Here is a 13770-nt window from a genome sequence, read left to right on the forward strand (position 1 = left end):
AACACGTTATTTTCGGCAAAGGTAAGGCCCCTGGCCCAGATGGCTTTCCTGCTGAATTCTACAAACATTGCTGGGACTCGGTTGGTTCCTCTGTTCTTCAATCAGTGCATGACTTCTTTCGGCATGGTCTCCTTCTAAAAGAGGTAAATGCCACTATCCTTGCTCTTGTTCCGAAGGTTCCCAATGCTAGTGCTGTAACGGATTACAGACCAATTGCATGCTGTAACACGATTTATAAGGTGATCACTAAGATTCTAGCCAATAGAATTGTTGGGGCTTTAGGGGACTTGATTAATCATTCCCAGAACGCCTTTGTTAAGGGCAGGAGAATGAGAGATAACATTCTCTTGGCTCAGGAATTGTTTGCAGGATTCCACCTCTCTCCCTACCTGCCTAAGTGCGCAATCAAGGTGGATTTTCATAAGGCCTACGACACCGTTGACTGGGAGTTTTTAGAGCTTGTTTTGCAGGCTTTTCAGTTCCCCCCCATTTTATAAAGCTTATCATGGCTTGTGTGCAATCTCCGAGTTTCTCTATATCTATCAATGGGGATCTTCATGGTTTCTTTCCGGGGGGTAGAGGCCTAAGGCAAGGAGATCCGATGTCCCCATACCTCTTCACCTTGGTGATGGAAGTATTCTCCGATATATTGATGTCTCGCACCTCCAATCCGGACTTCAAATTCTTTTGGAGGTGCAAGCCAATTCAGCTTTCCCATTTGTTTTTTGCTGATGACGTGTTCTTGTTCTACCAAGCGAACTGGCGTTCGGTAGTTATGCTGAAAAAAGGGCTTGATTTGTTCTCCGCTTGGAGCGGCTTACTCCCTAACAAGCACAAGAGTGAAACCTTCTTGGCCGGTGGCGACTCTTCTATGAGGAACAAAATCCTTTGGGCGTTTGGTTTCCAGGAGGGGAAATTACCAGTCTGTTACCTTGGTGTTCCCATCATTTCTTCCAGATTGAATAGAGCGGACTGCATTACATTGACGGATCGCATTACTGCCAGAATCCAATCTTGGACGCATAGATTTTTATCTTTCACAAGTAGATTGCAGCTCATAAGATCTGTCCTTCACTCCATCCAAGCCTTTTGGACAAGTGTCTTCACTCTTCCATCTTCAGTCCTGGAGGATGTTGAGCGGATAATGAGACAATTCCTGTGGAAAGGAACATCTCTTGGTCGAGGAGGCGCCAAGGTGGCTTGGGAAGATGTTTGTTGCCCGAAAGCTGAAGAGGGCCTAGGCATCCGGAATATTAAGCAGGGTAATAGGGCTTCCATGGTCAAATACATATGGATTCTGTTTTCTGATAAACAATCCTTATGGTGCCGTTGGATTCATTCCATTTTTCTGAAGAAGAAGAATTTCTGGATTGCCAACAGGCCAAGGACTTGCTCCTAGATGTGGAAGAAGTTCTTGCAACTCAGACCCTACTTCCGCTCATCATTCAGGTGGATCGTTGGCAATGGGTATTCTATCTCACTATGGCATGACTATTGGTTACCGTGTGGCCCTCTGGATGGTTTTGTTCCCTCATCGTTTAGGGATTCTATAGGCCTTCCGGACTTTGCAGTAGTTGTTGATCTTTATACTCCGATTGGTGCAGCACTTAGATCTCTTCTGGATAGTTGGTCAATTGCTTTGCCGTTATTATCATCTGTGCAGGACAAATTCATTTGGAGCTGTGACTCCTCAAGTGTATACTTGGTTGCCTCGGCTTGGGAATCCATCAGAACTAAGAGGAATCCGGTCCAATGGGCCTCCCTAGTTTGGGATAATGCCCTTGCGCCTCGTTATCAATTTATTTTGTGGCTTATAACTAAAGGCCGCCTCCCCACTCAGTCGATGCTCCTATCTAATGGCAGAATTGATTATTGTGTTTGCGCCTTTTGTAATGAAGACCCGGACTCTGTTGATCATCTCTTCTTTGGGTGTCGCACCTTGGCTTCTCTGGCCTTCTTTTGGGCCGCCAGGTGCAACATCCCCTGGAAGAACAGAACCTGGAAGGAACTTCTCTCTTGGGCCCCGAAATTCTTCAGTGGTAAGGACTTCTACCACAAAATGGTTAGATTTTCGTTTGGTGCTTTGTGTCATTTGATCTGGAAGAAGAGAAATGCTGCCATCTTCCGTGGTGAGGACGTAGCTATCCCTGCCCTTAAGAATCACCTTATTAAGGCTGTTAGGGACAAAGCTATCTCCTTCGCCACCGTGCCGTCCTCTCCGAGGAATTTAAGACTCCAGAGATGCTGGGGATCCGATCCGGTGGTATTCTCTACTCACTAATCGTCCAGCCACTCACTTTGCCTTTCGTTCTCCGTTCTTTGCCTTCTTGCTGATTTCGGAGGGTCGCCGTTGCTGTATGGTGTCCCGCCAGTTTGCTGGTTGTTTGTTTTCTTGTTTCTTCTTGTTCTCTTTTACATCGGATCCCCTTCACTCTTCGTTTTAGAGTGTAGGTTTGGTTTCAATCTTTTGTATTGGCCTTTCTCTTTCTATATAATTACCTTTTACCAAAAAAAAAAAAATATGTCTGTCTTTCTTTAAATCAAGAACCTTGTCAACCATTCCCTTATGATCATTCATGGATAAAAAATAGTAAAGGCCCACATATAACATGATTAAATGTTAATTACTTGAATAATAATTGTACCAGCACATAACAAGGAGGGACTCGCTTGGACAAGCCTCCACGAGTAATTTTCATAGCTCAAGCTATGTAGCATCGACACTTTTCAGGAGCCTCCATATCGTATTCGACACTCCGACATGTGTCCAACACAAGGTCAACGAGTGTCAGAAAATTGAACACGTGGTCAAATCTTCTTGACACGCGAGTTCGGAATTTTGACACGCCATTCCAACATGTACAGGGTCAATTTTAAAAATGTTCAAAACTTAATGGGTTAAAATATAAATATATGAAAGAAAAGAATAAAAAAAAAAAGGATAGAGATTATGACTGGGCACCGCTGCCATTGCAACCGTTGGAGGGGGCCAATGACCTCACCGGCCCCAAGTAGCGAAGTGGGGGAGGTGCTTGCCGGCCCGTGCGAGACCATCGTCAGCCAAGCAAGGGCCAGCGAGGCTCACCCAGATCTAGGCAACGTCGTGCCCTTGCTCGAGCCTAGTGAGAGTTGCTAGCCCTCACCTAGGGCTAGCAAGGCCTCCCCTAGAGCTGGGAAGGCTCGCCAACCATAGGCGGGCTAGCATCGCCCAAATCTTGGGCAAGCCTCACATGAGCCTTGCTTGGGCAGGTGAGGGCCACCCACCTTTCGTTGCCCAGGGTCAATGCCCTCGCCAACCCCATACGACCGTATCTGCAACAATTGCGTGCTTAGTCACTCACAAGTCACAAGACTCATGACCTTACCTTCTTCTTTTTCTAGTTTTTTTAAGAATTATTTTAGCTTTTAAAAAAAATTACAATTCTTTAAATAAGATTTAAAGAAAAAAAAAGTAACAAAAAATTGCCACGTAGGATAAAAAAATTAATTGAAAAATACTAAATCAGCATTTTGCATTAAATAAATTAACTATAGTAACGGAAGGACTCAATTACACCAATTTGATGAACTTTAGAATTTAATTGCACTTTTATAATAAATTTTAAGACTTATAGTGCATATATCCATAAATTTAATAGTAAAATGTGGATTGCTCGTTCTTTTCTTCAAGTTTTATGGATTATTGCAATAGAATGTAATTGAATTTGTCAAATTAAAATAATGAATGATATTAACAAATATTAGATTAATGTTTTTAGTGTAAATTAATTCTAGACTCTTTTTATTATTTATTTATTTATATATAAAAATAATTCATATATAAATTGTTAGAACATGTTTGAATTCTCTATATTTTGAGGAATAACATGTCGATGTATCGTGTCGTGTTACATCATATATTGTGTATTTGTGTTGGTACTACATAGGCTGCAAGCAAAGAAACTGCTTCACCAAAGCTCTGCTCCTTGGGCTTCAGGGCCAACACTCTTCTAAATGCAGAGTGTGATAATGGGAGTGGGCCATGATGCAATCCAGTCCGGCCATGATGACGTGCGCCATGAAACTCCACCTTTCAACTTCTTCACTCGATCGCTGACGTACGCCACGATGCCGGCCACTTTGTACCCCGGCACGGTCTAGATATGAGGCTCAAGTAATGGGAGTCGCAGGAACCCTGGTATCGAGGGGCGCTTGTTCTAAATGCAGGGTGTGATAATTAAAGTCCTAGAACATTACATTTAACATGGCCAATAACTAGCTGTCGCCATTATAATCGTTCCGAATCTAATGGGAATCATCGTCATCGTAATCATTTTTCTTTGCCAATTGGCCAGCATAATTGTAAGGGTAGTCAGATGTATCACCATCGAAATTCACTTTTGACAACAAACGCACAATATGGAGTCCTGGAAAGTTGAAAACTTCCATCACGCTGACTCTCACCGCAGTGTGTCGAATCGAATCTACAAAGAGAAGCCGAATATACAGAAACAAAAACAAGCACGATCGACTAACTAATCGAGGACTCACGAGTAAGACAGATCCATGGGGACGCTCTATTTCTTTCGTTTGTGTTTCATGGGACAGGGTGGATCATGACTTTTCCAGTTGCCCGGCGGGTTTGAACATACGAGAGGGCCTCGATGGCCTGGAAAATGGGAACGGGCTCTTGGGATCGATCACTGGCTTCACCTTCCTGCTCTCCAAGAAGGGCTTCAACTTCTTTAAGGTCAAACGGTCCGATGTCGCTTGGAAAAAGAAAGCGGGCGGCGGTAATTCCTTCTGGTATTCTGCAATCTCCACCACACTCCCTCCCGGCGCCACAGCCTTTACTGCCCGCTCACTTTGCCCTGCACATTAGGAACATCACCTGTTTAGCGCAGTGCCGAATAGTTCATCATCAAGAAAGTTACCAGTCACGTAGAAAATCTTATTGGCTAAAATGGGCATTTTTAGCACATCGATCGCTGGTGTACAAAAGAAACTTGCATAGCATCTAGACGGATAGGTCATGCATGCACAATTAACTAATATGAAATGACAAGAACATTGAGGTTTCATTTATGTTCCTTTACTTACCAACGGCATCATAGACAACATCAAACTTTTCCGGGAGGTCTTCAAAGTTTACCTTGGTGTAGTCAATGCCCAGATCAGCACCTAAAATAAAGGTGGGGCATAACATTAATAATACGTGTTATAGGCAGGAGGGGAGGGGGAAGCGACCATACAGTCCATCTAAAATATCAACCAAATTACGTGTTTAGGGGGGGAGTCCATCTAAAATACCAACCAAATTACATGTTATAGGGGGAGGGGGAGGGGAGGGAAAGCGACCATACAATCCATCTAAAATACCAACCAAATTACGTGTTATAGGGGAGGAGGGAGGGGGAGGGAAAGCGACCATACAGTCCATCTAAAATATCAACCAAATTACGTGTTAAGGGGGGGAGGAAAAGCGACCATACAGTCCATCTAAAATACCAACCAAATTATGTGTTATAGGGGGAGGGGGAGGGGGAGGGAAAGCGACCATACAGTCCATCTAAAATATCAATTAAATTACCGGTAAAGAAAAGCCCGGGGGTTGGAAAACGCCATTCACTCTCATGGTGTCAGCCGGATTAAGCACTGCAGCGAGAACTTTAACCAGCACTTGGCCTTTTCGCAATTCAGGGACCTCGAGTTCCGGGTCCAATCCCAATATGTCGGTGACGTCTCCGTGCTCACGGTACACCCAAGCCTTCATTTTGGTCGGAATGAGGAAATTCGCAGCCATCGGAGAACAATGGATCGATGGTATCCGGAAATTTTCTTTTTGCTCTGGGATCTCTCGGTTGATCTCTCTCAAGCTCCAAGCATACAAGAGAGCGTGAGTACTTCATTTGACTTTTATAATGTGCGATTAGGGGTGAGCATTAGTCTAGGATCAAGCTTGGACCAACCTTAAATCGGCCCAACCCTCCCAATCCTAATCTAGTTCCCAGGGAGATCAAGTCGGTCCTTAGTTCTGGGATTCCTGGACCAGCACTATACGGGTTAGTCCTCGGTCCTAAGAGTTTAGGATCGGTCCAACCAGACTAACCCTAATTCTATATATCTAATATATTATTTATAATTTTTTTATAGAAAAAAAACCTAAAATAAACGACGTCAACAACATTAAATAGCTCATTAGTGAGGAGTTCAAGTAATTTTACACTATTTTTTAATAACTTAGATCTTTTAATGTTTTTTACGGCGTTAATAGCCATAATTTACAAATGAGGAAAATGTTTTCGTGAGGAGTTCTCATGACATTCAAAGTGACATAAATAGCTCCTCACGGCATCCTCATCTAGTACTCGTGTTCTTCTATCTTATTTGTTTTCTTAATCTTTAATTTGGCAAAATTGAAAGAAACAATTTCTCTGCTCGCCACTCAACATTTGCCTCACTCGTTTTGGGTCACTCGTGCTGCTCATCGTTCGATGCTCATCTGGCTTGTTGTTGCCTGCTTGACGATCAACGCTCACCCCACTCGACACTTGTCGCTCACCTCTCTTAGTTGATCTCGCTCGTCACTGAACTCATAGGGTCGGTCCAATCCTCGCTCGCATTTTCAGAAAGTACAAAAAATGAAATAAAAAATTATCGGTTGGTCACGAGTTGATCTTAGAACTAGACCAAATTCATTGGGTTGGTCCAATCATTGGTTGCCTTTTCAGAGAGTATAAAAATGAAATAAATAAATTATCAGTTGGTTCTAGGTTGACCCTAGAACTGGACCAAACCCATTGGGTCGGTTCGATTCTCGGTCCCAAGCTCAATAAGATTGGTCATCGGTCCCAAAAATTAAGGACTAGCACTATGTGGGTTGATCTTAGGGTTAGGGGGTGGGTCAGCCTAACCCGAACCATGCTCACCCTTATGTGCAATTAGTTATAAGCTCCAAAGGGAGGCTGATGACGTATGCGATGACTTCAGGTCATCGCATACGTCATCAGCCTCCCTTTGGAGCTTATAACTAATCGCACATTATAAAAGTCAAACGAAGTACTCACGCTCTCTTGTATGCTTGGAGATTGAGATAGATCGACCGAGAGATCCTAGTGGAAATAGAAGATTTCCTGATACCATCGATCCATTCTTTTCCAATGGCTGTGAATTTTGTCATTCCGACCAAAATGAAGGCTTGGGTGTACCGTGAGCACGGAAACGTCGCCGACGTATTGGGATTGGACCCAGAACTCGAGGTCCCCAAATTGCAAGAAGGCCAAGTGCTGGTTAAAGTTCTCGCTGCGACACTCAATCCAGCTGACGCCGCGAGAGTGAAGGGGGTTTTCCAGCTCCCGGGCTTTTCTTTACCGGTAATTTGGTTGATATTTGAGATGGACAGTATGGTCGCTTTTTTTCCCCTTATAACATGCATTATTAACGTTATGCCCCACCTTTATGCATTAGGCCGTGCCAGGTTACGATCTCGCCGGCGTTGTGGTGAAGGTGGGTCGCGAAGTGAAGGAGCTCAAGGTCGGGGACGAGGTATATGGATTTATGTGGCACGCCAAGAAAGACGGGACGCTGGCTGAGTACGCAGCCGTGGAAGAGTCGTTCTTGGCTTTGAAGCCCAAGAAGCTGCGTTTCGGGGAGGCTGCATCTCTGCCGGTGGTCATTCAGACCGCCTATGGAGGCCTTGAAAGAGCTGGCCTCTCTCATGGCAAGTCCCTCCTCGTCTTAGGTGGTGCTGGTGGCGTCGGCACACTCATAATACAGGTACTGTTTTGTTTCCTTCTCTGTTTTCTCGCGAATCATGTCTTACGAATCTCACCGGCTTCTCGTGGGGCTTATTTGATATGAGGACTCTAATTCCATCAATTTTTTTTTTTTTTTGTGGGGTTTCACTTTTTTTTTTGGTTGGTCCAATTGCACAGCTAGCTAAGGAAGTTTTTGGTGCATCAAGAGTAGCAGCTACATCCAGCACTGGGAAGCTAGATTTGTTGAAGAGCTTGGGTGCTGATCTGGCCATTGACTACACCAAAGTCAACTTTGAAGACCTCCCAGAAAAGTTTGATGTTGTCTACGATACAGTTGGTAAGTACGAGAACATAAACGACACCTTGATTCTTTCGAAGTCCCATGTTATATAGCTCTGTATGCATGACATTACCATCTGGATGCTATGCATGTTTCTTTGTTCACCAACAATCAATTCGCTAAAAATGTCCATTTTCATCGATAAAGATTTTCCATGTGATCAGAGTCTTTCCCGAAAACGAACCATTCGGCGCCGGGCTTAACAATCAATATTCCTAATCTGCAGGGGAAATTGAGCGGGCAGCGAAGGCTGTGAAGCCAGGAGGGAGCATCGTGACGATCGTAAAACAAAACAAGACATTACCCCCGCCTGCTTTCTTTTTTGCAGTAACTTCGAACCGTTCGACTTTGGAGAAGTTAAAGCCCTTCTTGGAGAGCGGGAAGGTGAAGCCGGTGATCGATCCCAAGAGCCCGTTCCCATTTTCGCAAGCCATTGAGGCCTTCTCGTATCTTCAAACCCGCCGGGCAACTGGAAAAGTCGTGATTCACCCCATCCCATGATTACACAAACGAGAAAGAAATAAAGCGTCCACATGGATCTGCCTTAATCACGAGTCCTTAATTAATAGTCGATGGTGCTTGTTTTTTGTCTCCGTACTTTTTTTTTTTATAAACAATATTACAAACTCTCTATATTATCACACTTTCACAACTACTCACTTACTTGCTCACCCACTCACTTCACAAACCACACACGAACACAACTCTCTATGCGCACACCCACTCACTCCCTATCGCCCTACACTTACACTACACACACCTCACACGCCTCACACTCCACACCACTACACACACTTTTCTACACAAGACCCCTATCACCCTACCACTCACACTACACGCACAAGATACACTTCCTCCTATTTATAGGCTGCAAAGTCGGTGGAGTCCTTCATAGGGGTGTGCAACGGAAACCGCCCGAACCGGGACCAGACCGGACCGAACCGGCCAGTTTTGGGCGGTTCCCACGGTCGGCGGTCTGGTTCCCGATTCCAAGGTGGAACCGGACCAACCGGACCGACCGGACCGGACCAATTTTTTTATATATAATTTATATACATATAATATATTAACACATATAATATATGAATACTATATATGAAATTTGTTGCAATCGGAATTGCAATTGAGGTAACAACCTCTTATGTGGCCAAGAGACCACCAAAGCTCTTAGAAAACTTATTTATTAGTTTTATTTTCTACTCGATGTGGGATAAGGCTCTAGGAGTTCTCACTCTCTCTCTTGCTCCCCTCACTTGCAAACGACAAGGCACTTCAAGCCTCAAAGAGTCCGACATCAACTAAACATTTAAAGCATAGAAGAGAGATTGTCTATAAAACCTAAGCCAAGCACAGTTATGCTTAAAATTAATAGTGAAACACATAAATTATTATTAATATTTATGCAAGTGAAGTTTGAATATTTTGCACGTGAAAACACGTGTGAGTAGTTTTATTAGATCGCCCGGGAACCGAATTGAATTGATCGGTCCAGAGCATGGTCTTTTTTTTTAATGAATGGTTGTTATTTAGTGAAAAAAAAGAAAGTGCCGATCCTATTGGACCGAACCGGACCGGATCGGAACCGATGGTCCGGTCCACGGTTCCCAAAATTGGGAACCGGTTTTCCCGGTCCGGTTCCCAGTTCCACCTTGGAACCGGACCGAACCGGGAACCGATCACCCCTAGTCCTTCAAGCTCTCAACTTGCCGACTTCAAGTAGTCAACAATTTCGGCTACTTGTCCAGCAAGGATTTTGACCAAAGAAACAAAGACGTGGTTGAGAAAAACCTGGAGGAGTAGAGAGAGATCTAGAGAAATCTAGAGAGAGATAGGCGGTGCTTTTCTAACAGTGCGACGAGACTTAGTGCGATGAAAGCTTGGTCTACATGCTCTACGTTTGTTGCCAATGTAAAATTTCGATGGGGATATATCTGACTCCCTCCGAGCTTTATAGCCCTAACTGCCCTCACTCTTCTCTGCGGAAAAAACAAAACGTTAACCAATGGCATATTAACACTTTCTTCTTCGCTTTTTTTTCCGCGGATGAACAAAAAACGAACGTCTCATATTTCTTGGTGATATGGCTAGTATAAGTACCTAGAGGGGGGTGAATAGGTATAACGAGTAATTTCTAATGATAATCACACAATACTAGACAGTTGATAGAAATGAGACAAACAACAATCAAAGTAAGACTGAGAGTAGGGAAAAGAAAATTGAACACGAGGTTTATAGTGGTTCGGCTTATTTTAAGCCTATGTCCACTCTTCTGCACTGACAACCCACTAGCTGGATTCCACTATGAACAAAGAGATATCACAATGCTGTTCTTCCTTGATTTCTTGGTGTAGAAGATCTACTACACTCTCTCAAGGTATCACTAAGTATAGACTCTCTTTGTGTGTACAGTTTCGCTCAATATGAATCGACTAATAATCAAGGAGCTTCAGACTCTGGAATTTCTCTATCGAGCACACTCTAGAATAACTTGAATGTCTTCTTTTTATACTCCTTTATGCCATCATACCCGTTGGTACTTACCAAAGGAATTCTTACAATCTACCCGTTAGACTGAATCAATTAAGAAGGTCATTCGAGCTATTAAAGAAACATGTCGATAGCCCATCAATCTTGTTCGCCCATACAATCAGGATCTTGGTTTCCAAGAATAGAACCTTCCAAGAATATTTCGTCAATCATCGGATCTTCAAACGATCTTGATTTCGAATAAATAATCCGTTATATCAAATCCAGCCAAGAGATCTTCTCCAGTCGATAAGACCAAATCCTTAACCAAACACTTTAGCTATGGATCGCCTTCATCGCTAGATTGGAAACTGTCAATGAGAATAGTCTTGAGTCTTGAGTCTTGAGTCTTGTGTGCTGAGTCTGGTGATCTGAAATTCTTCAGACTCAAGGGTCTGCACAGCTCCCAGACTAGACTGATAGAAACGTTTTGTCAGCTTCAAAACACTCTAAAAAAATTTCTCCAACACTTGGCACGCCGTGTAAATCCATATACCTCATCCCCAACCTTGAGCTCCTTCACTTCGCGACCCACCTTCACCACAATGCTGGCGAGATCGTAGCCTGGCATGGCCTAATGCAAAATGGTGGGGCATAATGTTAATAATACATGTTATAAGGGGGAAAAAAGCGACGACACAGTCCATCTAACATATTTTTTAAAATTACCGGTAAAGAAAATCCAGGGGGCTGGTAAACCTTAATCACTCTCATGGTGTCTACTGCATTGAGCGCCGCAGCACTGCCCTTGTTGCACTTCAGGGACCTCAAACTCCGGGTCCACTCGTAACTAGACCTGTTAAACGGGTGGGTCGGGTTGGGTTATAAATGGTCCGACCCAAATCGACCCATTTAACCAGTTTATGACCCGTTTATTGCAATGCAAAAATTTTGATCCATACCCGACCCGACCCATACCTAATCCATACCCGACCCATTTAACTAAACTTAATTTCTTATATATATTAAAAAATGGTATTGCTAAAATAATTTTATACAACACAAATTTAATGGAATATTTTTATAATTTTTAAAATAATTATTTTAAAAATTAAATTTTAATTATTTTTTTAAATATACTTTTCTTTTTCTTTTTATTTTTTTCTTCTTCTTCTTTGGCCGGCCACCGGCCATGATGACGTTGGCGGCCAGCCACAGGCGAGCCTCAAGCTTGCCCGGTCGTCGATGCTGGCGAGTCTCACCAAGCGAGCTTGAGCTCGCCCCGCAGATCTCGGCAAGCCTCGAGCCTTGCTAGATCCGACGAGCTCGAGCCTTGCCAACATCGAGCGAGCTCAAGCTCGCCCCTCGCCGGATCTGGCAAGGCTCGAGCCTCGCCGACGTCAACGAGTTCGAGTCTCGCCAGATCGGCAAGGCTCGAGCCTCATTGGGCGTCGGCGAGGCCAGATCCGGCGAGCTTGAGCTTGCCCGATGTCGGCGAGCTTGAGGCTCGCCTGGCTGATAGCCGGCCATTGCTTTGTGCCGACGACCGGAGGAAGAAGAAAGGAAAAGAAAAGAAGGAAAGAAAAACGAAAAAAGAAAAGAAAAGAAAAGAATAATTATAATTATAATTATAATTTCGGTTTTTATTAAAAAAAAAAAGTTTTATAAAGTTAAAGAGAGAAGAGAGATTGTGAGGTCTTAGGTGATAATGGGTTTTAAATCCAACCCATTTAAGACTCACTTAAGACCCACCTACTTTAAGTCTTTACTTGTTAAACCCATTTAACTAACTTTTTCAAAAGACAAGTGACCCATATATGATCCATTTATGATTTAAATGGGTCATATATGGGTTTATGACCCATTTTAACACCTATATTCTCAACGCTAGTGACGTCTCCATGCTCACGATACACCCAAGCCTTCGTTGTAGTTGGAATGGCGAAATTTGTGGCCATCGAGAAGAATGGATGAATTAGTAGAAGGAAATTCTCCTTCTTCTTTCTTTCTTTTTTTCTGGGATCTCTCGGTCGATCTATCTCAAGCTCAAAGCACACGAGAGAGTGGGATGACTTCGTTCGCTTTTGTAGAGTGCAATGGTCATAAGCTCCAAGGGGAGTCTAATGACCTGTCATTAATGACGCAAAGCCAAAAAGGTTTGACAAGTTGGAATGTGACTTTCTGGTCTTGGTCAAACTAAAAAATGTGCTTGAGAAGAAAGTGATTAACAGCGTCAACCCCAAATGGTTGACCCAATAGCTCGTAAGAAGTCAATCCGTTTTTTTTTTTTTTTTTTCAGTCATACTCTATTCATACACTATACTCACTCTCAGACTTTTGACATGTCTCTTGCAGGGCGTGGGAGTCGAAACCCACTCCTAAAACTTACGCGTCCCCATCCCATCCCCCTAAGAAGTCAATCCGTTTAATCACTCAAAAAAGATCACTAGTTCAAATTTTTTTGGCTGGTATATTTCATTTGTAATGTACTTTTTGACCGAAAGGTTGGCAGGATAAATTTTATTTACATCAAGCGTGGTAATTGATCTTGGCTCATGATATAAATTTCATCCATGGAGTATATTATTTTTTATATGGGCTACTTTCATGGTTTTAGATTAGAGCAGTTTAGAAATATCACCGATATATGAATTTTGAATTAATAAACAATGGGGAATATTGTTCAATAAGTCATGAACTTATTGTATAACGGTCAATTAAATCTTAAAATTTTCAATTCAATTAATTTAGTCCTAAACCTTTCGACAATTTTCCAATATAATTATTCCGGCCAAATTTAACCCTTATTGCTTAAGTGAATGCCGGCTATCATTGGTAAATTGTCAAAAAATTTGAGACTAAATTGATCAAATTGAAAAGTCTAAAACAAAATTAATCGTCATATAATAAATTTATGACTTTTTGAATAATTATTCCCTAAACAATGCCCCGGCTTCAATGGTTATTAGAGAAATAAACTCAAAGCAAGGACGATAGTAGAATTGCTCTGACAATGAATACCCAACATTTATTTAGTAAACCAAGTTCCATATACTTTCTCTGGTGCTTATAGGGTCCCATAAATTTCCAAATTTGTCGTCATTTACCTAAAATTATCGTAAGATCGGTTGCACTCGTAGTAATTTAGGGATAAGGATAGCGCAAGTTCATAAAACCAAGAATCTCATAATCCACTAGTGATAATGACCAAAAAACACGGACTGTTAT

The 13770-nt window shown here is 42.7% G+C and overlaps 1 protein-coding gene and 1 pseudogene across 1 annotated transcript; one reads left to right on the forward strand and one right to left on the reverse strand.

The window, feature by feature from the left end:
• Nucleotides 1-4300: 4300 nt before the first annotated feature.
• Nucleotides 4301-13770, reverse strand: part of LOC104420641 — a 41508-nt pseudogene continuing 32038 nt past the window's right edge.
• On the forward strand, nt 7035-8709 carry LOC104419269 (2-methylene-furan-3-one reductase). Its single transcript, XM_010030893.3, has 4 exons — nt 7035-7352; nt 7447-7755; nt 7914-8073; nt 8303-8709. The coding sequence occupies exons 1-4, from the start codon at nt 7140-7142 to the stop codon at nt 8575-8577; spliced, it is 957 nt and encodes a 318-aa protein (XP_010029195.1). The 5' UTR covers nt 7035-7139; the 3' UTR covers nt 8578-8709.

The sequence above is a fragment of the Eucalyptus grandis genome, chromosome 9, assembly GCF_016545825.1.
Source record: "Eucalyptus grandis isolate ANBG69807.140 chromosome 9, ASM1654582v1, whole genome shotgun sequence".
Lineage (NCBI taxonomy): Eukaryota > Viridiplantae > Streptophyta > Magnoliopsida > Myrtales > Myrtaceae > Eucalyptus > Eucalyptus grandis.

Excerpts from the sequence above, each read along its gene's own strand:
- LOC104419269 (XM_010030893.3), top strand. The coding sequence starts at position 7,140 with ATGGCTGTGAATTTTGTCATTCCGACCAAAATGAAGGCTTGGGTGTAC. Across the intron at positions 7,756-7,913 it reads TCGGCACACTCATAATACAG|CTAGCTAAGGAAGTTTTTGG; the intron begins GTACTGTTTTGT and ends CCAATTGCACAG. Across the intron at positions 8,074-8,302 it reads TGTTGTCTACGATACAGTTG|GGGAAATTGAGCGGGCAGCG; the intron begins GTAAGTACGAGA and ends CCTAATCTGCAG.